This window comes from Micrasema longulum, unplaced genomic scaffold (genome assembly GCF_059751315.1).
Source record: "Micrasema longulum isolate JH-2025_06_02 unplaced genomic scaffold, ASM5975131v1 h1tg002333l, whole genome shotgun sequence".
NCBI lineage: Eukaryota > Metazoa > Arthropoda > Insecta > Trichoptera > Brachycentridae > Micrasema > Micrasema longulum.
This window is the reverse complement of record NW_028279483.1, coordinates 268,464-292,287: the sequence shown is the minus strand read 5'-3', so window position 1 is coordinate 292,287 and position 23,824 is coordinate 268,464. Positions and strand designations below refer to the sequence as shown.

General features: G+C 32.7%; 1 protein-coding gene across 2 annotated transcripts in view; it reads right to left on the bottom strand.

Annotated features, from left to right (window-relative positions):
- The window catches only part of LOC148272446 (thyroid transcription factor 1-like), a 111,597-nt gene that overhangs the window by 322 nt on the left and 87,451 nt on the right, over window positions 1-23,824 (bottom strand). For both annotated transcript variants that reach the window (XM_088240036.1, XM_088240037.1), the window contains one exon: window positions 11,558-11,644. In XM_088240036.1, the coding sequence (XP_088096162.1) occupies window positions 11,558-11,644 (87 nt within the window). The remainder of the gene's footprint in view (window positions 1-11,557; window positions 11,645-23,824) is intronic.

Below are 23,824 nucleotides of genomic sequence, written 5' to 3'. Positions count from 1 at the left end.
TTTACCCAAATGCTTAAATTTTGCGGGCCATTTTAAACGAGTTGTAAATAACGCATTACTAAAATGTAAATTAAGCTTTTCCGTGAGTCGATGATTCGGTGACATTGTGACGTAAGCCGCAGGACCGCAATACGATTCCTGACCCGGAAATATAACCTTTTTAACAGTAAGTACTGTACTTCTAACACTTTATTTGCTGTAAGAAACTACGAAACCAACACTGTCCTGTTTAAAGTATCTAAAGGCAGTTCAGGTGATGTGTTTTTACAGCATAGACAAAGCAAAACAAAAGGAAAACAATTATAATAAAATAAATATATAAATATAAAACATTATGGCTTATGCTTTATATGCATATAGGCTTATGTATAAGTCACTGCACAACTCGGCTCCGGAATATCTAAGGGAACTATGCATTCCAGATGAACTTGCTGACAGGCGTCTCACGCTTAGATCAGCTACGTCTACGGCGAGAGGAAAAGTTATTATACCTCTACGCAAACAGCGCACTAAATTTGGTGAACGCGCATTTGCGGTCGCAGGCCCTATGGCATGGAATGCTCTCCCAGCAGAGGTGCGAGGCTGTGAAAGTGAAGTGATGTTTCGGAAAAAACTTAAAACCCACTTGTTCTCTAAATCATTTAAATAAATCCGTAGCACGTGACAACAAAATAAATTATTTTAATTAAATTACAAATTTAAAAGCTTCAATTAAATTAACTTAACAATGGAATCACCATGTAAAGCGCCCTTGAGGTATTTTATTACGAAAATGGCGCTATATAAGTTATCCATAATAATAATAATAATAATAATAATAACTTTTATCAGTAAAAAAAGAATTAAAAATTTTTGGGCCTATAACTTATTAGCTCATGTTTTTAGATTTTTTAGATAGATTTCAGATATAAAGAAGCTTGTGTAGCTTTAAAACCGGTTGATAGTAAAAATAAAAATTAAGTGGTTGAAACAAAGTGATTTTATTTTATTTTAATATATTCAATAATAATGTTCCACAAAGTAAGTGCTTCAAACATCAAAAATACAAAGTTAGTGCTTCAAAAATAATTCTTAATTATTAAAATAATTAGCTCACTTTTCCATATATGAAACATACCTTAAGGGCAATGTCTTGTCTCTATTAGAAAATGATAATATTTTAGCATATTTTGTTATTTATGTGAAGTTTAATCTTCTTTTGAATCTTAACTATCTAGTTTGTATAAATTTTATTAATACTGTTTATAAACCGATCCACTAGGCTTTTTTTAACAACCTGTCGATTGGTTTATTCAAACCCTTCCAAAATATTTACAGGATTCGATGATTTTGCTACTGCATTGGGAGCTCCTACCTAGTCGGAGGTTGACAAAAGAGAACGATAGTGAGGGTTGAAGAGTATTAATAACATGATGAATAAATAGAGTAACAGAAAGGGTAACTGCGTAAACGTTTTACGTTGAATCACTGTGCACTCTGGACTGTATGATGGAAATGACTGTATAAACTGGATATTGTAATCATCTGCATCTTGTAACTGAGGATTTTATCATTTATAATATTGTCCAGTGTTTATTTTACCTTTTGATGAGATTTTGAGATCGTTAACTAATTCCGTATTTCTCAGCGATTTTATGTCCGCTCGTATCAGCTGTTTGTCAAGTCAATTGAATTTTTACATACAGAAAATGTATGATTCAATTCCTGCATTGTGTTTATTACAATACTAGGTGCTGACATTTAGAATTAATTTTTGGATGACTCCTACATTTAAAAATTCGCGTTCAAGTGGCCGAATTGAACACATAACCGTTTTGTTAAGGTGACGAATCCACAGCATATTAAATTAATTACCTAAACTGGTACCTAAACCCTTCGCAAAGAACTGTTTGACCTATATATATTTTTTTATTTAAAAAAATAAATCAATAACTACAAAATAAATGAAAACATGATACGACCTGCCATCCAATTAGATATTATGTTCATTTTAATTTAACCTCATTAAGCAACGATTTAACAATATGAAATAATAAAAATAAGTAGTTAAAACAACAATGTTTGAGTAAGTCCAAATGCTTGCAGACTGGCTGGATTTCCTCCCTAGGGAGTTATTTATATTTATCATTTTTAAAAAAAAGGAAAACATTTTTGAGAAGGGAATTCAAGAATGGTGAGTGTTGCACAGTGTGTGGAGTGGCCACTTAAACCAGCCAATGACAAGTCATAGACCCTGAAAGGCCTAGACGTCCATATTTCCTTCTTAAAAATATTTTCCCTCTCTGTTTCATTTTTTCCCTCTCTGAATATTTTCAAAAATATTTTCCCTCTCTGTTTCATTTCAATGAATTGAAACAGTTAAAACAATACTCTGGAAAACAAAAATAAAAAAAATTAAGGAAAGTGAAGAGAAGTAGAGAAGGATGAATGAAGGAAAATGGGAGCAGAAAATCACATTTTTCTAACGAAAATAGTAAAAATAATGGTGACGAAATAAAGAAATAAAACAAAACGTGTATTCTTTGTTATTCTGAATCAAGTTTGTTAGCTCTTTTCTGTACCATACTATAATGGAACGTTAAATATATCTAGACTATTAAAATTACTGCTAAATGTTTTGCAAATGCAAGGGATGGTAGAATGTTTTAAAAAGTAACAAATCAACAGCATAATATTCAGTCCATTGCCAAAGCCGGGACCGCTATCCATCGCGGTGACGAAAAAAACTGCGATAAAATTTTCAAAATATTTTTTAACTTTAGTTTTGTAAATTGCGTTTCTAAATAAACATAACCTTACGAATTACGAAATATTAAAAGTTTTGTTTATTTTTTCTGTCCAAAAAACTATTGTAAAAAATACCTTGCATGAAATAATAACTTGAGTGGAGAAGCGCGTACCTCCGTTTAGTAGAATATTTTTTTCAAATGCGTGACCTTTGTTATTATTATGTATTATAATGATCTATTCATAAATGATTTCCAATCGTTTCCGTCATAATAAAGTGTTGTTATTTTTGTGTTGATAATACCATCCTTAATTGATAATAAGAATGTTAAATTCGTACATAATATCTAACGTCGTATATTAAAAGTTAAACCATTATACATATACAGATATATAAACTTCATAAAACACCATATTTACACGCCGCTGGGGATCGAGATGAATGGTAAACAAAATATCAGGTTTTAAAAACAAATTCTAAGGGTTAAACTAAAATTATGGCCAAACATCTGTGCTTCTTAAATTCTTCCAATTGTTGATTTTTGTGAAGTTAAACAGCTGAAACGTTTATTGATGTGGATGAGATCATTTGACTGAATTATTTCACCTACATTTGCAGGAGTAATAGTCCATTGATTGATGACACACAATGCAATGATTTCACCTGAAATAAAAAGCAACGACCGATGAAGCAAGTCATCGTTTTATATCAAATAAAATATATAAGATTCTGCAAGACTAACAGTATTGTACATAAAACGTACGTCTACAAAAGAGAAACGTCCTGCAGTACATTTACGCCATGGAGGCATGAATCGCGGCAAACGGCGGCCTCCGTGGTGTAGTGGTCAAGACGCTTGACTCACGCACGGAAGGTTCCGGGTTCGATTCCCGGTGAGAACACAAAAATTAAAATTTGATTTTTCTCAAGCCTGGTTGTTCTGTAATGTAATTCACCACTGTAATTGGGCCTCCTGGCCTGTTGTGGTGCAAAAAAAATGAAATGAAATGAAATGAAGAACATCTCCTTTTATTTCCTCAATCTCTCCTCCTTTCCTCTTTCCTCTTTTTTACCTTTTCGAACACAATATAAAATTCCGTTAACACAATATAAGCGCATATTTCATTTTTGCAATTTTTCTTAAAACACAAAATTACGAGAGATAAACAAAAACAAAAAAAAATGCCACTATTTGCGTCTTTCTTTAAAATTCTCTATTTCTTCCGACTTCCCCCGACCATTGGCGTGAAGAAACGAGGCCAGCAGTCTCGTCAGCTTGACAACACTACCACGTTTCTATGTCATAAAGTTATGGTTGAATATTTGTTGTCCAATGTAGGAAAGTTGCCTTTCTACCAAAGAGGTGTTAATCCTTTTCTGAAGAGTGATGATTTAAGGCCTTCAATTAATTTATTAGTAGAAGTTGTACTAGAAGTTACTCTATTGTATTCAACGCACTCAATAGGTCTGAGCACCCGATGAAATATTGCTTTTAAGTGACCGACCTAGGTTTCAGTTTCGGCCCGTTACGGCCAATAATTGAGTTTCGGCCGCGGATTCGGTTTCGACCAAAAATTTGCCGATACGTCGCGTCGGCTCTACTGCGGTTTCATTTTGGCTGTACTCGGGTGGATAATTAGCATAATTAGTGATATTGCATTGTCCATTCAAATAATTAGTTATTGTTCATTGTAGCGCCACTGTCTAACATAAACTGTTCGCCACTGATCATTATTATATTTTGTACCATTTACATTATTTTTATATAACTGTTTTCTTTTCTTATTCTTTAAATTAAAATTTATTTTGATTCTTTTCAATTTATTTTTATTACTGTTTTTATTACTTTTACTACATTTACGTATTTTTTTTTATTATTTGCAACTTCTAAGTGCCTAACATTTCTCAATTGTTAGATTGCTTTTATTTTGATGCCGATAATGCACTTAATCAATATGGCTTACATCACCGTGAAAAAATTATATGGACTGTTTTCACAATTTTCGTTTTTATATATATTCTTATTTTCTGTATGCAATATATGTAAAAACTTTTTTATTCCCAAATAAAAAAAATACACGAAAAATAGACGATTTATTTTTTTTTTCCTCTTAATCATTTAATCAAATGCAATTTTCCACTCCTACTTTCCATCATTCATCCTTCACCACTCATTAATTTCCATCTTTTCCATCCCACTACATCCTTGTTTTGTCCATATTGATTTTATTTCAATATATAGTATATTTATTCTTTTTATAGTTCAAATCGTAGCGTCGTCGCTTTATTTTAGTATAACTAAGTGAATACATTATATTGGCTGGCAGGCCCTACTATTTTTATATACGCGTACATTGTTTTATAGTTTCTATTTATAATCATTTAACCTGTACATCTGTTTGTATTCGAAATAAATAAAAATAAAAATTAAATAAAAACAAGAGTGATTTTTAGATTTGTTGACTGTAGTTAGTAGTTAAAAGATCTTTCATATTTCTACTTTTGTAATTCTTTTTTTGTTAAGAGGTTAAAGTTCATATAGCGTACATTGAAAAACAGTTACATATATACATGTATAATATAACAACGAACCCAAAAGCGCTTAAAAGAGAAGACATATTTACTCATTATATTTTTGCCTTTTATTTCATTGTGTATTTTATTCGACACTTATTTTAATGAACCATAAGGTTTATCAATAAAAACACATAATTTTGGGCGTTTTGAAGTGACCTTTAATTTATTTAAATAAGATTTGGATTCAGTTTCGGTTTCAGCCGAAACTAGAAAAGAAGCCAAAATTCACTTCTAGCTGAAAATGCTGTTTTTTTTATATTTTTTTATTTATTTATTATTATTATTATTATTATTATTTTTTTTCAAGTTTTATTCATTTTAACAAATAAGTAACATACATAATTGTATTTTTGTTCCCGCGAAGCCGAAGCTTGTCTGCGGGTTACATTACATTATTTTTTTAATTTTATAAGTAAGTACATAGTTTAATAATAATTGAAGAATAAAATATGTTTATACACTTAAGTTTCACTTGCTGTTTAATATTTTTTTTAAATGAAATTAGGTTTTTTTCTTCACGATTTTTGGCTGGTATTAAATTGTACAGTTTTGGTACTACACTACCCATTGTTCTGTCACCATAGTAGTTTTTCTGTCGTGGTACCATCAGCTGCTGTGCCGATACTTGTCGGGTCATGATCTGGTGATTTATTTTGAATTTAAAATTGCAATCGAGGAAATGATCTGCCATTATCTTATACTGACACTGTTTGTTTATTGGCAAAACGTTAACAAAATCAAATAATAATTTATTGTTGTCTTTTGCCTCATTCTTTATTTTTACAGGTCAGTCATTACTTTTACCTCAATCGGTTCAGCGAGAAGAAAATTACATACGAGAATTTTAAGTACTAAAAAAGAGTTGTCATGTACCTACTTTCTTTTACGGTAACACAAAAAAATAAAGTAATTCTGACGGTAATGTTGAATTACATGTCAGGATAATTCATCATTATCTCAAAAGATTAGATTACCAAAAGATTATGGGGATTATCTCTATAAACTCGCGGGATGTAACGCCATCCCCACCTATGATATTCAAATGAGGGTACTTATTTACAAACCGCACATTTGTAGGGAGCATCGTTTAGTTTACGGATAATCTCACTTCGAGTTTAGGGATAGATTTTATCTGTTTTACCCGACATAACATTATGCCGGAGGCTGTTTATTGGATGTGCATTAGGGGTTGCTTTTCCCTCGCTTTAAGAGATTCAGACAGTTTGATAGAGCGCAATGGAGTATGTAATATTTGAGCAATTTATCTACCTACTATTAGATGGGCTTAACATATTTTATTTGTCGATATATATATATATTGTAAAATTAAACTGTTTTTTGCCTACTGTAAGAAGGTTTTTTTCTAACCTAACCTAACCTCACTTTATTACGAAAGAAATTTATATTTTCTCGCGCTGATAATACAATCTTAATTAATAAGTACAGTACAGAGACAATACTCCTACATGTGTTTTGAAGAAGCCACCAAACACATGGAAGAAAATAACGATCCTGACAGATTCCAAATCTGGCGTCCATGCAATAACTGACCGAAATTCGGTCAACCCTATTGTAATGGACATCAGATCTGATATCCAGAAGCTACGGTGCAGACGCCAGGTCGTGAACAGCGCCTGGATAAGGAAACACATGGACAAATCAAATTTCTTTAAATTTATCTAAACTGTTGGGATCAGGAAGGATATACTAATGTGGGCCGATCAGGAACTTCTCAGCATTTGCTCACGTGGAGAGGAAACCACTTTAAACTCTTCAGGAGAAGCCGGCCTGTTGGCAGTAGTCAACAAGCCTTCCGTTTCACTAGAGGAGTGTTCGACATTTTGTTCCCTACTTTGGTTTATTTTACCAATTGCCTGCACTATATTGACCATGTATGATACTACCTCTCGTGTGAGTTCTTTATTACATATCACCGATGGGGTGTCGCATAGATTTTTAACCTACTTTTGCTTATTTGCTACCTACTGGGCCCTGGTCAAGATGTTGCAATTGCCTACCGTGGGTACCGATATTGTTCCGGCCTCAGAATAATAACTGAATTGATCGTGTGTGCATTTGCTTTTTATATTCTCAACGCGATCGCAAATAAGTTATTTTCGCCATCAATAACTCATTAAATCCATTGTGCCGTGTAATCGTCAAGTGACCCTCCTTCCTGACCACAAGAACTGATGTGATCCTGACTGCCGCGACAGAAGTTTCAGACAATAAAGGTGCCAGAACCCAGAATTAGGTAGGTAATTGCATTTATATTTAGGGTTCCGTGGCAAAGCAAATAAAGGATAAACCATTCCTCGAACCAGCATTTTCAGCGTTCATCTGATAACATGCAAGTGGCGCGATCATTGGCGTTTGGTCATTTATTGGGCAAACAAAAAAACATAAGCGAGTTTAAAATATTCTTAACAGAGAAGGCGAATGGTGATTTTATTTACAGGTAAGCTATAAAAAATATCATATATTTGTACCTACATAGGAGGTACATAATATAATGTAAGTAATATACACTATAAATTGATATTTTTCCGTGGTTCTGTGTGATACAACAACTCTCATCCATGAAATCAACTCAAACGATGTAACTTCGTGATATATTATATTATATAGATATATTATCCATTACTTTAATATGTAATTCATTAAAAAATAAATAAAAAATACCACATAAAATACCACACAGTCGATATTAGGTATTCAATTGAAATGTCAACTGGCATTGTTCTAGTAATTACTAGTGCTAAAAACGGCCGCGTGGAGTGCTATATGTCCTGCAATACGACGCATGAAAGTAATTATGGTCTTATGTCAAAAGTACCATCTCAAAGAAAAATAGTCCTTAAGAAACAATGTTTGAAATACTGTTTGCCAAATCAATCTTCAAATAATTTTTATTTTATGTTATTTTATTTTATTGAAATAAACGGCACTTAGTGCCTTTTACATATTAGTTACAAATACAATTAAATATACATACATGTAAGCATAATTACAGAGTAATACAGAGCATTGAAAACAATATTATTAATTTAGAAAGTCTAAGAAATATAAACTATATAAAAGAATAAAATATTACCAGTTATAGAATTATCGATAAAAAAGATAATTTGGTATTAGAAATACTTTGAACCAGTTAAAAAAAAAACTAAGAAGACAATTTTGAATAACATTTAAAAAATATATAAATATATATATATATATATATATACGAATTATTATTGAAAACTAATATTTAGGTAAATAGTATATGTTTACGTATAAAAATATATAATTATGTAAAAAAAATGATAAAGAGAAATATTTTTTACTTATAAATTAATTAAGAAAAGAAACGAAAAAAGAAAAAAAAAACACTAATAAAGAAGTTTAAAACAAATTTTTAACAAAAGTAACAAATAGTTACCTAGAACTATTACCAATAAAATAATGAAGAAGAGCCGTTCTATATGTAATAAATTTTATGTGAAATGAGTCACCAATGTCCTGGTACTTATCGCCTAGAGAGTGAAGTCTATTGATGACTGCATTTTTACCATATTATGTCGAAGAATTGTTGCCACAGTATTGGTAGGTTTGCCGAGTTGTCCTTTTTTTAATTTGTGTAATCCGTAAGTTTAATCTAGGAGAAAAAACCCGCACTGGGGTTAATACATTCAAAATAAAGTATACTTATTTGTATGAAAAATAAGCTGGAATAATCGGCTAGTTTCTTGACTCGAAGCAAGCGCTGGGCGCGCTTTATTAAAATTTATATTTATATTAGGATAAAAATACGAACGGTGGAAATTATTTAAAATAAATGGTAATTATTTATTTGTTTTTCTGTGAATAAAGTTACAATAAAACATTATTAGGGTTAGTCAAATATAATGGTAAGCTGTGCATAATCGCTTCTATACACGGTTCGCCCCTGAGGTATGAGGCGTGATGATGCGTAACTGATAATTAATTCATAGGAGAATTAGAGTATAGATAAGTTTCTTTTTATTTACGGATTTGGTTAATTTAAGGGCGGGCCATAATTTTTCTTTTTAAATTGAAATAAAAATGAAACTTTTCATTGGTGTCACACCTCGGCGCCATGTGCACCACTGGGTAGGATAAAGTGTAAAAACGGAATATTAATAAAACTGCAGAATGTAACATTCTATCACCCTCCCAGTTGTAAGTAAACAGAGCTTGTAATTTGTTTGTTCTCATATCTCTAGTCTGTCATCTTACGTCTCACACAATGATGCATCCCCGGTACCTACGTCACGGGAGCTAAAATGTACGCCATGTGTAAACATAAATGGTATATTATGTAATATTCGAATGCGCCTGTTTACACCCCATTTCAATTTCTAGTATCCAAATAATGGATTTATTTTTAAAATATTGATTCTTGTTCGGTTATTTAAATTTTATTTTGTATTACTATTTTTACAATCTTGAAGATATCCGGTAAAGCAAAAGACTTCGTAGCTCAATAAATAAATAAGAATAACAAAAACAAAACAATAAAATGAATAAATTGATACTTTGTATCCAACGTAGAGTGTAGTCGACGAATATCTACAAAAAACGTTAATTTCTATTTTTACGTTATCTATGGAATGTTATCAATAAATCTTGTTTTAGTCCAATGGGTGTTATTGCGGACTCATGGATCAGAGATCCGAGGTTCGAACCCCACTCTACCCCAACTTGATTCCCCTTTTATAATAGTGAATTATTTACAACTCGTTAAAAATGTCACCTTAATTTAAATACTTCCAAGGTTCAACATAAGCAAAAACGCAGATCTTTGACAAAAATCACAAAATGAGGTAATATGTTCGACGAAAGATTAAGAGCCATTTGAAATACGGCAATGAGCAGCAAAAAAATATTTCAGTATGAAACCGATTTAATGTGTTTAAAGTTTTTTAACTAATAACACAATATTTAGAGATCTATTAGCAAAAACTCAATTTAGATATATATATATTTATATGTAGTTGGATAATTTATATAGCGCCATTTTTGTGAAAATCACCTCAAGGGCGCAGTACAATTAATAAATATCCCAGTACGTCTTGCAGCTACAGAGCTCATGGACGGTTGGGATTCTAGTTCCTCGTTTTCAATTAAGATCAATCAAAAATTATAACAGATAGAAGCTAGATTACAGGACGTCTTGCAGCTACAGAGCGCATAGACAGTTAGAAATTTAGCCCCCATTTACACATTTTAAAAATGGACAAATAAATTTAGTGTATTAAAAAAATATGAATAATAAAAAGGAGTAAGATTACAACACGTCTTGCAGCTACTAAGCATATGGACGATTGGAATTCTAGACCCCATTTACAAAATTTAGGTATTTTAAAGTTGATATATGAAAGCAAGATAACCAATCATCGTGCAGCTACAAAGCGCATGGACGAGAGGAATTCCAGCAAAGTTAAAACAATATCAATATCGATATGACACACACAGGTTTTATGCTTTGGAAACAATTGACATACTGTGTTTTTACTTATGATTAATGGGGTATTTTCACGTTTTTTAAATAGTTTTATTTTTAATTAAGCAAAAAATTGCGACGCAAATTTTCTACAAAGGTTTAAAATATGCAAATTTTGAATTACCCGAAAATGAAACGTTGTGCCTTGTAAGACAAACAGCACGTATGACGTTTTGATGCCAAACTTGTACGCAATGTTTATTAGAAGCCCTAATAATTAATTGAATTTTCAAAATCAATATGGATATTGAGGAGAAATGTTTCATATATAACTTTTAAAAAGAAATAATAAAAATATGTCACTAGAAGATATGTTTTGGCATTGATAATTGTGACGTCAAGATTCGTTTGAAACAAATTTAAAAAAAAAACATGAATCATGTCGTGTTGTATTAGGGGCGTGGCCAATGCAACGACCGTTTTTGCAAGAATTCAAAATAACAAATTTAAAAAGATTTTTATGCCAGGTACTAATAAGTAGTAAAAAAAATATTTTACTCTACGGTATTTCATAGACCCTCATTGCTTAAAAAGCGTAAAAAAAAGTTATATTTCCCTATTACCAATAATTAGCATTTAATACAAGACGAATCAGTACTTAAAACGTTTTTTTTATGTAGTAATATAGGTTATGATTAAAATTATCAAGTCATATTTTTCTGGGACTTAAGAACTATATAATGACTGAGGAATACTTAACTGATCTTTATATTATTATTATAAACGTATAAAATTATATTTCTTACCTGATTGTGTTGATTCTGTTCGGCCATTGCTTTTTCTTTCGCCTGCCTTTTACATTTATATCGGTGGTTCTGAAACCAAATTTTCACCTGAAACAAATAAGAAAATCGTTTTTAAACCCCGTGGAGATATTCACAAAGCAGCTTCTTAGAATTAAAACGAATCTCCACCCGAAAAAGCTATCTTGAATGAAACTGAAAAAATGTTGGTACAAATAAACAAACTTGTCCGTAGAGCTAGAAAAAAAGGGCGCCTTAGTATGTAAGTATAGTGTTGCCCGTATCGGAAAAGGAACGTGATATAAGTGGCGAACGGTGATTTTATTTGCAGATACGCTATAAAACAATACAATTTATTTGTACCTACGTAGTAAGTACATAATATAACATAATGTAAGTGATATATACTGTAAATTGCTATTTTTTATGTAGTTCTGTGTGATACAACAACTCTCACCTATGAAATCAACTCAAACTACGTAATTTTGTGATATATTATATTGCATAGCTACATTATCCGTTAATTTAACACATAACTCATATAAAAGTTGATCATTCAGTCAGTATAAGGTATTCTTATAACGATTAAAATGTCAATTTGTTCTAGAAATGAATAATGCCAAAATCGGCCACGTCGAGCGCCACGTGTGTTGCGAGTCACATGTTAAATGTATCATCTCAAAGACAGATATTCCTTAAGAAATAATGTTTGAAATACTGTTTTTCAAATCGAGAATCTTCAAAGAATTTGTGTTATCTGCAAGTTTACTCTAGGAGAAAAATTCCGCTACTGGGTTTAATATGTTCAAAATATAGTACACTTATTTGTACGAAGAAATAATCTGGAGTAATCGGCTAGTTCCTTGGCTCATTACTGGCGCTGGGCGTGCTTTATTAATATGTTCATTTATATTTGGAGAAACATTCAAATGGTTGCAATGATTTAAAAGATATAGTAATTATTATTTTGTTTTCCTGTAAATAAAATCACCGTAAAACATTATTATGGATGGTCAAATATAATAGTTAGCTCCGCATAATCGCTTCTATGCACGATTCTCCCCTGCCTGATATTAGGAGTTTTAGAGAAAAAGTAGTTACGTAATAAATATGATACAGAACTTTTTTTTTCAATCCACAAATTCAAACAAGAATGTTAGTTAACTAAGTCGGCAATAGAACCCGACACCTCTTACGTGGTAGGCAGACGCACTGACCACTTCACCTAGAACCGAATTATGTTGTGCAAATATAAATATTAGTGGCTTATTCGTCTTTTTTACTATTGTTTTTATGAACCTAAATAATCTTTTGTAATTTTTTAAATATGTTTTTGTAATTACCTAATTATATAATTTATGTACATTGTATTTAGCAGTAGCACTGTATTGTGCATCAAAATAGATAAATAAATAAGAAGTACTTTTTCGATTTCCATCATTAAATGTATTAAAGATAAACACATTTTTCCATACCTAATATTTTCCCATTGTTGCAAATTTGATACATACCTTTTTAGCGTACGAAATATAATTTCTAATAAAAAAAATATCATGCAATGAAGGCTTTACATAAATCTGACAGTTGGACGATGCATCTAAAATGGCGTGTCGTTAGTTCAATTTTTGTTCGTTCCACAGATAAGTTTGTTGTGCTGTATCGTCTGCGATCTGCCATAGAAATATGCAGTTGCCGCCAGACTTCGGTCTGCGAAGCGAGCGCGGGAAAACGAAGGACGCTCGAGAACAGATCCGCATCAAATATTTAGGATTTTTCTATGGAAACTGGGGGCTAGCAAGCGTGGGTTGCAGAGGAAAATGCAAAGAAAAGGAAAAACTGACATTGAGCGAGGAAATTATTCTCGAAGGATGGGGCGTGTTTGCAACTACACGTTTGAAAAGACAGTAGTAGTTCTAACTAGGCACTTTTTCGATCTAACTTCTCGGCTCGATGAATAGTCTCAGGTAAAAATCCTGAATAAGGAAATCGTCGAAAGACAATTTCACCTGTTGTGAAGTAAAAGGCACGTTCACCTTCCATTCTTGAGCTCCTGGAGTCGATTTCCGGTAGAGTAGACGTGAAATATTGATTTTAAAGGATGCTTAAGTCCTCGACTGGCACCTGCAGCGAGAGACTGATCACCTTACCTTCAGGTAGCAGATAATATAAATTATCTGCACACAGTTGATTAATGCAGTGCCCTATGCACCACCGGGATCCGAAAGAGGAATGATGGTGAATTTAAAAAAAAGTTAAAGCGTTTACGAGGCTTATTATTATTAAAAATAACTTAATAGCGCCATTTTCGTGATGCAATACCTCATGACTTAGATATTTATATAACCTGTCTTTGAGATCCACGAGATCCACGTTTGTGTCTATAATTTCTTAAGCAAGTAAATATATATTTATCTAACATTTTAAAATCCGCAGACGAACCCACGAAACAAACTTTTTTTAAATAAGTATTTGCGTTCTTAAGATTTACCCAAATATTTCATTTTGAGGGCCATTTTCAACGAGTTGCAAATAACTCACCATTAGAAAATGGAAATCAAGTTAGGGGGGTAGAGTGGGGTTCGAACAACGGACCTTTGATCCTTGAGTCTAAGAAACTAACCACAAGACCGCAACCCGATTCATGGATGACAACTATTTGAATTGAAGTCAACCGATTTCGACAAATATTTCGTTACATATTAAGAACCTCTTTGAGAAGGAAATATGAACGTCATGGCAGTTGAAGGGCTTATGATATGTTATTAAAGTTTTTTTTAAATTTTAAAATCGTTAATTTGTATTTAAAAAAAAACATTTACAAAATAAATTTAGGAGTCCTCCTCGCTAGGGAAAGGAAAACCTGTCCCAATTACTGAAAAGTGTTCGAAATTTAATTTAAGTACATTGTTGACATATCACTCGAACATTTTTTTTATTTCTTCCATGCTAATTTTCTGCAGCCGGATTCTGATTTTTAAAAATATTTTTTTTGTTATCTGTTAACGTAGTTTTATCGGGAAGCATATCAAACAATTTGGCAACGAAAGAATCCTTGCACCGTTGACGAAATATTTTATTAAAGGGGAGAATATTGACAATAATATATGGTTTAAATGATTGGTTTATTAATGCTACCGCACCGTGAAAATGCAATACGGTAAAGTAAAAAAAAACAATACTAATTTATTTAATATATTATATTGTGTTGTGCACGTAATTAGGCGAGTTGAAGTTTAGGTACCAATATTTATTTGTAATTGTGTACCTACGTTTTCTACTTTACAACATGGCACTGTGTACACAAAATCAAAAAATATTTATTTTATTAATTTTTCACGCCCATAAAGCTTTTACATACATGGAAGTTATATAAAACATGAGTATATAAACAACATAAAATTAAAAAAATACAATATAAAGCAATAAAAGATAGAACAGTGTTTAGAAGTAAAGTTGGTATAAAAAAGATGAGTAAATAAACAACATAAATTTTCAAAAATGCAATATATAGAAATAAAACATAGAACTGTGTTTAGAAGTTAATTTGTTTTTAAAATAGTTTTTTTTTTTTTTAATAAGCTAAAGAAATGCATGTTAAAGGTTTAAAGCAGCTAGGTACATAATGTTATAAAATACAATATAAACATAATATTATAATCTATTTGATATGGAACGTATACATTGATATTTAAAATTTACAAGACTCACGTTAAAGACATCGATGTTGTTAGCATATTGGTTCGCGAGTTCATGCATCCGCATTACTGGCGAATTGGTCGATGATGGACCGCATTAGAACAGAGTATTACTTTGGGTAACTCGACCAGGTACTCGCACATTAATCAAATTGATAAGTTCACAGCAATCGAACATTGATGTTATTATTTTAAACAAAAAAAGCAAGTCATTAATTTATAGTCTGTTTTTTAATGTTTGGATGTTTATATAATCATTTAAGTATGTGTAATTTATGTATTCAATCGGTATACTTAATTTAAAATTGATAAAGCGCAAAAATTTATGCTGAACTCTTTTGATGTCCTTAACATGTATCCTGTAATACGGTGAGCATATAACTGAGTTATACCCGATTTGACTTCGCACTAGGACAATATACAATGTTTTCATTATTTTATAGACTCAAAATCTCGTATCGTTCGCAGCAAAAATCACAAGGTTCTCATGCTCTTAATAAAACTCAGTTTTTTGTCAAAAAGAATACATAAGTCTGTCATCTCTGTAACTTTTGCTAATGGTGAAGAATTTATTTTATACGTGAAAACGATGAGATTCCTGATGCGGCAGAATACTGATAATTAAAAGTACTTTTATTCAAACATTAAGTTTCATGGATTTGTTTGACAATGTGAGTGTAATAGGTACACAATTTATATGCTAGCGGCCAATTGGTTTTTATTTGACTGTGATTAATTTAATTCCAATTGGCAAAGAACGATGAAATTAATATCAATGGCCACGTGTATAGCTTCTGGATGTTAAAGTTTGAAGAGCGGTAATTACACACACTCTTGTTCGCACTTGGTAAATTGAACAAACGAGTGTTTATGTCTTCCTAGAAGAGCTCGCAGCACGTGAAACGAAGTGCAATTCACAAGCTGGCGCGTCAATGGCGCCCTCCACGTCTATGGCTGACTTGTTTAGAAGTCTATGGCCGACTCTTTGAAAGGTAAACTCTATGGCGAGATCGTTTGAGAAAGAAAGCGGCGGCCGATTCGCGCGGCCAGCGCAAACACATTAACCCGAGTGGCCGTTGAATCAATGGCGTAATGAGTCCGGGAAGACCACTCCTAGCCGCACAAAGCGGGCTGAGGACACTCTATTATACGTCTAACTTCCGCCAGAGGTGAGCTGACGAGAGGCGCCTCCGAGTGACAGGGCGGGAAAACTGACATTCAAAATGGCCGATTGATAACTGGGGCACTTTTGTAACTTCACGCAAAATTTACGACATTCTACAGATGGATAAATTACGTTAATCGAAAATCCTTATCTCTATCATTTTTACTTATGGCAATAAATGTGTAAAGTTGATGTTTAAAGAATTAAAAGTACTAACATGTGAGAAAATAATGTTTTCCAATACGGTAATGTTTGTGTATAATAGAGAATTTTGTAAAAAAAATATCAAAGCCAACATGAACATGATCACAATACCAGGGAAACGGTAAAAATCAGACTACCATTTAAAAAAAAAGGAAAGTCACAAAATTCTATTTTTTATATAGCAGTAAAAAAATATAATGGAAAGGGAAAAAAACATTTATAAAGAAAAAAAAAATCAAAATTCAAACAGAAGATTAAGAAAGGTGTGTTTAACAACTCATAAATTTAATATTTGTACTAAATGTTTGACCACAAAGTTAATGTTTTAAATATTAATAATAACTATATGTACATTGTTATTATTGAAGCACACATAAGAATATGTTTATGTGTGCCCTATTTTAAGATTCAAAATAAAAAATAATCACAAACAACAACAAAAAATGTATTTAGTATGTTTATACTTCAAATTGCACGTCTCTGTTTTATTATTTTCACTTATTCGTCTTATGGGAGAAGATTGTTGAACCAACGTTTATTTATTCAAAAATAATTATTGGAGTCAGCATTACTTTACGGATTGTTTGACCCATTGCCTAGTGTAAACTCTAAATATCATGTAGAATAACATTATGAATGACAAGTTAATGAACAGAAAATAAATATCTGCTGAACTGCCGATATGTACAGAAAAATATATCCGTATTATCAGCAGAAACCGTATTTAGTAACTAAACCAACTATTTAAAAGCATTAGGCAATCCACGAGTTTGATTTAATTTATGTGCGTAAATTAAATGCTTAATTCGTGAAATTCCACCAACTAATTTGATTTATTTAACCAATATTCCCCCAGAAGTTAATAATTTTGTTATAGGTAATTAACATTTGTTCTGACGTGGGGGTCATTCTTTAGGGTAGTAAAATAAAATAATTTTAATTTATGTTTAGGAAGCATAGTTCGTCATATCACCCCCTACGTCACGGCAGCGGTGTAGCCAAGTTGTACGCAAAAACAATATTTGTATAAGACACCTTTAATCCCAAATCAGCCGGTGTGGGTACAATGTCCCGTACCCCGTGTTATTTCAAGTAAAGCTAGGTAAACAGACAAAATGGTGGCTCATTGTGGCGCTGATGGGAACTGACACTCGTGTTTGTGGAAGATTTTAATATTTCAATCGGGGAATTAAGAATGGCTTTTCATAATAGTGACATTCTGAAAGTAATCAAAGGACGTTTAATGGGGGCATGATCTGCCCTTTGTCGTTTTAAAGTAACTCGTATCATAGTCACGTTTATAGAACAGTTTTAAATGTATATTTTAAAACGGAATTATGTTGCATTAATTTAAATGGTGAATTTAATGTTAAGTCTTAAAACTATTAACTGGCATAGTTGATTTAATGTGCTGCTATAATTTTTTTTTGGATGAAATTAAAATGACCAAAAAAGTAAATTAAAAAATATGTATTAAATATTAAATTTGATATTAGAACTGGATGTCCTGAAAGCACTTATTTAACATTAGTAGAGAATATGTATGGTATAATACGTAAAGAGATGTTTCATAATAAAAAAAAACCGCATGTCCCTGTTGTAATTTGTTCAAATAACAAATTACAACAGGGACAGAGAACATTTTTGAGAAGGGAATATGCAATTCTAGGCATTTACAGGGCTTATGATCTGTCATTGGCTAGTTTTCTTAATGACTCCCTAAGCGGTGAAATCTGATATTTTGCCTTCCAACAGGACAAGCTCAAAATATTGTTATTAAAATAAGTTTCTTTGGAAAATCTTTGGTTTACTAGTTTAAAAAAAAATGTACACCCTTTCGATGATTCTTAAATGATTTTAATCACCAAAACGTTAAAATTAACAGGTAAAATAACAAAATGGACTGGACAGGTAGAGTTTAGGATAATCGGATAACGTTTTGTTTGATTTCTGTTGACGTACGTACATAAATGACAAGCGTACCTTCGGAATGTTTATTCTAAAAATTCTGTCACTTCCATGGAGGTCCTTCATTCATATATTTAAAAAATATTACAACATAAAACCGTCGTTAATATGAACCTCAGGTACATTTAATATTTAAGTATAGTGATGTTTGTTATCCAAATACTAACTCTGAATTACTTGATAAGTTAGAACGATTGCAGAATATTTGTATTCGTTATATCTTTGATCTTCGCAAATTTGACTACATAACCGAGTATCTCACGCAACTGCACTGGCTCAGTATCAGACATAAAAGAAACATTCACATTCTATCACTTCTTCACAATATTTTAAATAATCCCACTTCGCCTGTTTATCTGAGAGAGCTCATCCAACCTCTTTCACAACACGGACTATCTCTTCGTTCTAGTAACGAGATTTTTAATACCCTTTTAATACCCTGTCATCGCTCTAATTTTCTTGCCTCCTCATTCACAGTAGTAGCCGCATGATTGTGGAATAATCTAACAACTAATGTTAGAGACTGCTGTACGCTGCTGTGGGGACCAGAGAGTTGTTGTCTATGGTTACCGTGCCCAATGGACCTTTATAAGGGCGCGTAACACGTCACTCGCCCTTCTCTGTCTTCACCAGTATCTATTCAAATTCACTCGAAAATATTTATTTATTTTTATTTTATTTTTTTATTTATTTATTCACACTCTTTATCAAAATACAATTCCATATTCACTTTGCCCAGCTAACAAGGGTACATACCCCGTTCCAAGCTAGGCAATTACATTTTAATATATTATAAAAGTTAACAAATTAATATAGAGCACAGACAAACAAAATATAAACTTATTCGGATACACATTTTGATTCATATACATACAGACATACACATATATACACACATATATATAAATATACACATATATACACATGTACATACACACACACGTACATACACCCATGCGCATACACATACATACATTCATAAAAACATAGACAATTTATTTATGCGAAACTTCATGGTTGTCATCTATAAATATATTTTTTTTAAATTATTCCTTATTTTTTATATTTTATTTTTGACATCCAGTAAGGTTCTCCAATCCGTGGCACGCATCAACTTTTCTGACTCCCTACGACCAATGTCATGAAAGAGCGAGGTCAACACCTTCCGTAACTTGACAACACTCCCGTCTTTCCACGATTCTGGCAAAAGGTTATGGACCTTTTTGCCTACGTTATAGTGTTGTCTCAATGCCAGAACAGTGTTGACCCCTTCACTTCATATTAGTTGTGTAATCTTTGTATTTTCGTGTGTAATAAACCAAAAATTGTAAGTAACTTAAATTGTTTTATTTATTTATTCCTTGAGGTTAAATCCATTAAATCCATTTGTCCATAATATGTTTAACATGAACTAACAAATAGCTACTATCAAGTAGAGTTTAATAATAAATCCTCTACACTGCTATTCATGTACCAATGCAGTGCCCTATGCACCATCAGGCGCGGAAAGGTAATGATGATAATGATGAGAAGATGGAAATTAAGTTGAGGTAGAGTGGGATTCGAACCACGGACCTGTGAACCGTGAGCCCGAGACACTTGCCACGGATCACAACCCGATTGGTTTTTTAAAGTTTTGTAATTTTGAGATTAATCCGCGTGAGACCCTTCAAGTTCTCTTCGGTGAGTTATGCTGATTGGTGAATTAGCTTCCCGCAAGCCGGAAATCTATCACAACTCTATCATTGGTTGATTCTGAAGAACTAGTGTCGTTATTCAAAGTACTTCGTTTTTATCAAAAACATTTTTACTTTTTTATAATACATTTTCAAGACTCCGCCGTACAATTTAATGCTCTTAAGTTTTACCGCGTGTAAGAAAACGCTTTTTATATCCAATATCCTGTAGCACTGAACTTCCTCATTACAGCGTATCTGGATCGTTTTTATTACATGGAAGGTAAGGTAATCAGTCCAGGAACAATAAAATATGCAGAGTAAAACCATATTAAAAACTGACAGGCGCCGTGGCGTAGTTGGTTAGCCGGCTAACTGTAAAACTGGCGTCGCGGGTTCGATTCCCGCCAGTTGCAAGAGAAAAATTCAAGAAATATTTTTTTTCAATTGGTGGTGTATTTTTCATAATCTCCTTCCATATGCCCCTCTATCCCACCCTGACAACCCTCTAAAGCTTAGCGGGTTGATCCTTAAATCAAAAATAAAAAAAAGTTTTGCGTCCAGCCCGCATGGAATCGAACTCAGGTCACTTATCTCCACTCAATTTTCTTTTTCGGGATTTTCTCCCGAGAATTCATCTAGTCGAAAACACACATCCAGAGCTGTATTTTCCATCCGCTCGGATGCGGAAATTTTTTTTGAAAATAGTGTCTGTTTGATTTCTGACAATTTTATATATTTTTTAAAAATATGGTTACGTTTTTTCCCAGCCCCCTAGGGGCGTAATCGCTGGAGCGTGGCGGGCCCCAGCGGGGACCCGGGACCCGCCACAAGGGGAGCGTATTGCCGGAACAAGAGCAATCATGGACCAATATTTCTTTGTACTTACATAGTGTAAGGACACAATCTTTACAAGGAGACCAATCGTAGTTAATGAAGATAACGTGGTCATTCATTTGCGTGCGTGAAATCTGCAAGTCGCCCGACGAGATATTCTTTGGGGAAAAAAATTCTAGTCACCTTAAATAAAATAGACTAGATAACGAATGATAAATCCAAACGATAATGTGAATCGAAGAGACGTATAATGATTAATAAGATTAGGAAAGGATCAGTAAAGATGGTTTGGCCATGTGGAAGGAATGGATAACGAAAAATTGGCTAAACAGAAAGAGAATTGGTGCGGCGAGAACGGCAAAGAAAGACTTGGCACATCCAGTATCTCAATCACAAATAACTATCGACGTGCTAATAAGCGACGTAATAACAATTTTGTTTAAACAAAACTGTCACCATGGTTGTTTATCGTATTCGCGATCACCATGAAACATCAGTGAAAACCTAATATTTAATGTCAAAATATTTGCGTTTCGCCACGTATAACCCTGCTGTGCAATCACGTATTTAAATTTCACCGGTGTAAATATGGAAAATGTTCAAAAACTGCTATTTTTATTTATTTATTATTTATCATGCTATTCATTGCATTTTCAGGGAAACTCCTTGATGATTTTCCAAATGCTTGAGTTTACTGTTTACCATATTGATGTGCCATATATATATTTTTTTTTAAATATTTTTGATGTTTCTAATTCTATATTTGTGGTGATATACTCTGTGTCATATAATTGCTCGTCCCATCTCAACACAGGACTTTTAGTCCCATGGAGTTGGGACTTATTGTCTCAAAAAATGTACAGTAGTATGTAAATAAATAAATAAATAAATTTAGCCGGCGGTTAGCAAGTCAAATGTCAAGAAAAGCAGTTGCCATAGTGATTGTAATTTAATTTTAAGATACTTTTTACTTCTTTGCAAATGCAATATATTGTATTATTTTTTATAGTAAACGCTGATTTTTCGCCAATGAACTGCGTTTATTTACGAGGAAAACAAAAAACAAACCGACACGAGCGTTGACTTAGAGATTACACATGCGTTGACTTATGACTTTGATAACTTAATCATGTTCATTGTGATCGCTCAAATGCTAAGCATGTTTTTAAGCACGTCGATAGTTATTTGTGATTAAGCTACAGATAAATCAATATGTCAAGTCAATCATAGATGCTTATCGACATTGATTAAAAGTCCTTAAGCAACGTCAGTGATTACAATGGCAATAAACTCACTCATGCGCAAGGACAGATTATTTTATCGTCGTCACTTGATCATGTTAAACATAAATTTGTGCTCAAAAAATATTATGTACCGTGTTTAACAAATGTTTCATTTATTTCTGTCTCAAATTGAGTTTAAAAAAAACATATTAAATTGCATACAAACAATTACAATATTACAAAACAAATTAAATTTAACTTTTAGAGTGATTTCCATTATTCAATAAATATTATAATTAAACCGTGCCAAATATCGAAATGAGCAAATCGTCAATATTTTAAATTATGAGATAAATTATTAGATGTTGCCACGCATTTATATACGATAGAGAAATATCACATACTACGAATACCGATAAAAATATTTTAATTGATTTAGAATAATTAATTGTATTTTCAAAATCAATATGGATGTTGTGGAGAAATGTTTTCATATATAAGTTAAAGAAATATTTTTTTTTTATTCGTCACTAGAAAAACTCGACATTTTGGAGTTTGGCCTTGATAGTTGTGACGTCAAAATTCGTGATAATGTTCCAAACAAATTTGAATGGTCAGAACGTATTAGAGGCGTGGCCAATGAAACGACCGTTTATGCGGGAATTCAAAATTACAAAGTTAAAAATATTTGTTTTGCTACTAATAAGTACTAAAAAAAATTAACTGGATAGTGTTTCATAGAATGTGAAAGAAAAATGTGAAAAAAAGTCATATTTTCCAATTCTCGATCGATGCATTTATGTCGATGTTCTATTGGAATCGGTAAAACGGTAAATAACGCGGCGAGAAACTTTTATCGCAACGAGTATTAAGCTAGGGTTTCCTAGGACAGCGGTGCCCGTATATTTACGGCCGTAGTGAACGGTGATGCAGTGGACAGCCGTCGTAAAGGTGACTAGAGTGTGGTTTTATAGGAAAACGGTGTTATCAACACCATTTAACACCGTTTTCCTACGAAACCACTCTCTAATCACCTTTACGACGGCTGTCCACTGCATCACCGTTTACTACGGCCGTTAAAATACGGGCACCGCTGTCCTAGGAAACCCTAGCTTAACTGTGATTGAGCTTTTGGTCTTGTCAAAAGCAGAAACAATCGAAGAATATGTACGGCAAGATTTGTGAATACAGAAGAAGCTAGAAATGTATGTCAGGATAGATAAATGTGGCACCCCATCTTCTCTTCCTACCCCTAATGCGTAATGGTTGAAGTTTCTTGTAAATGTAGCAATAATTGTGTTCTCTCGTGAAACGCGTCACAACTAAGTATTTTGACTTGGCCTGCCAATTTGGAATGACGTCATATTATGTCCGGTGACGCGTGACTTGGGGAATGAACCCGGACTTAGACGATGGGGGCCCATTCTTTATTGAATCCCCCCCGTGGGCCCCGTCAACCGGAGCCCGGGATCATAAGAAATACAAGCCTAGACGATCCCCGG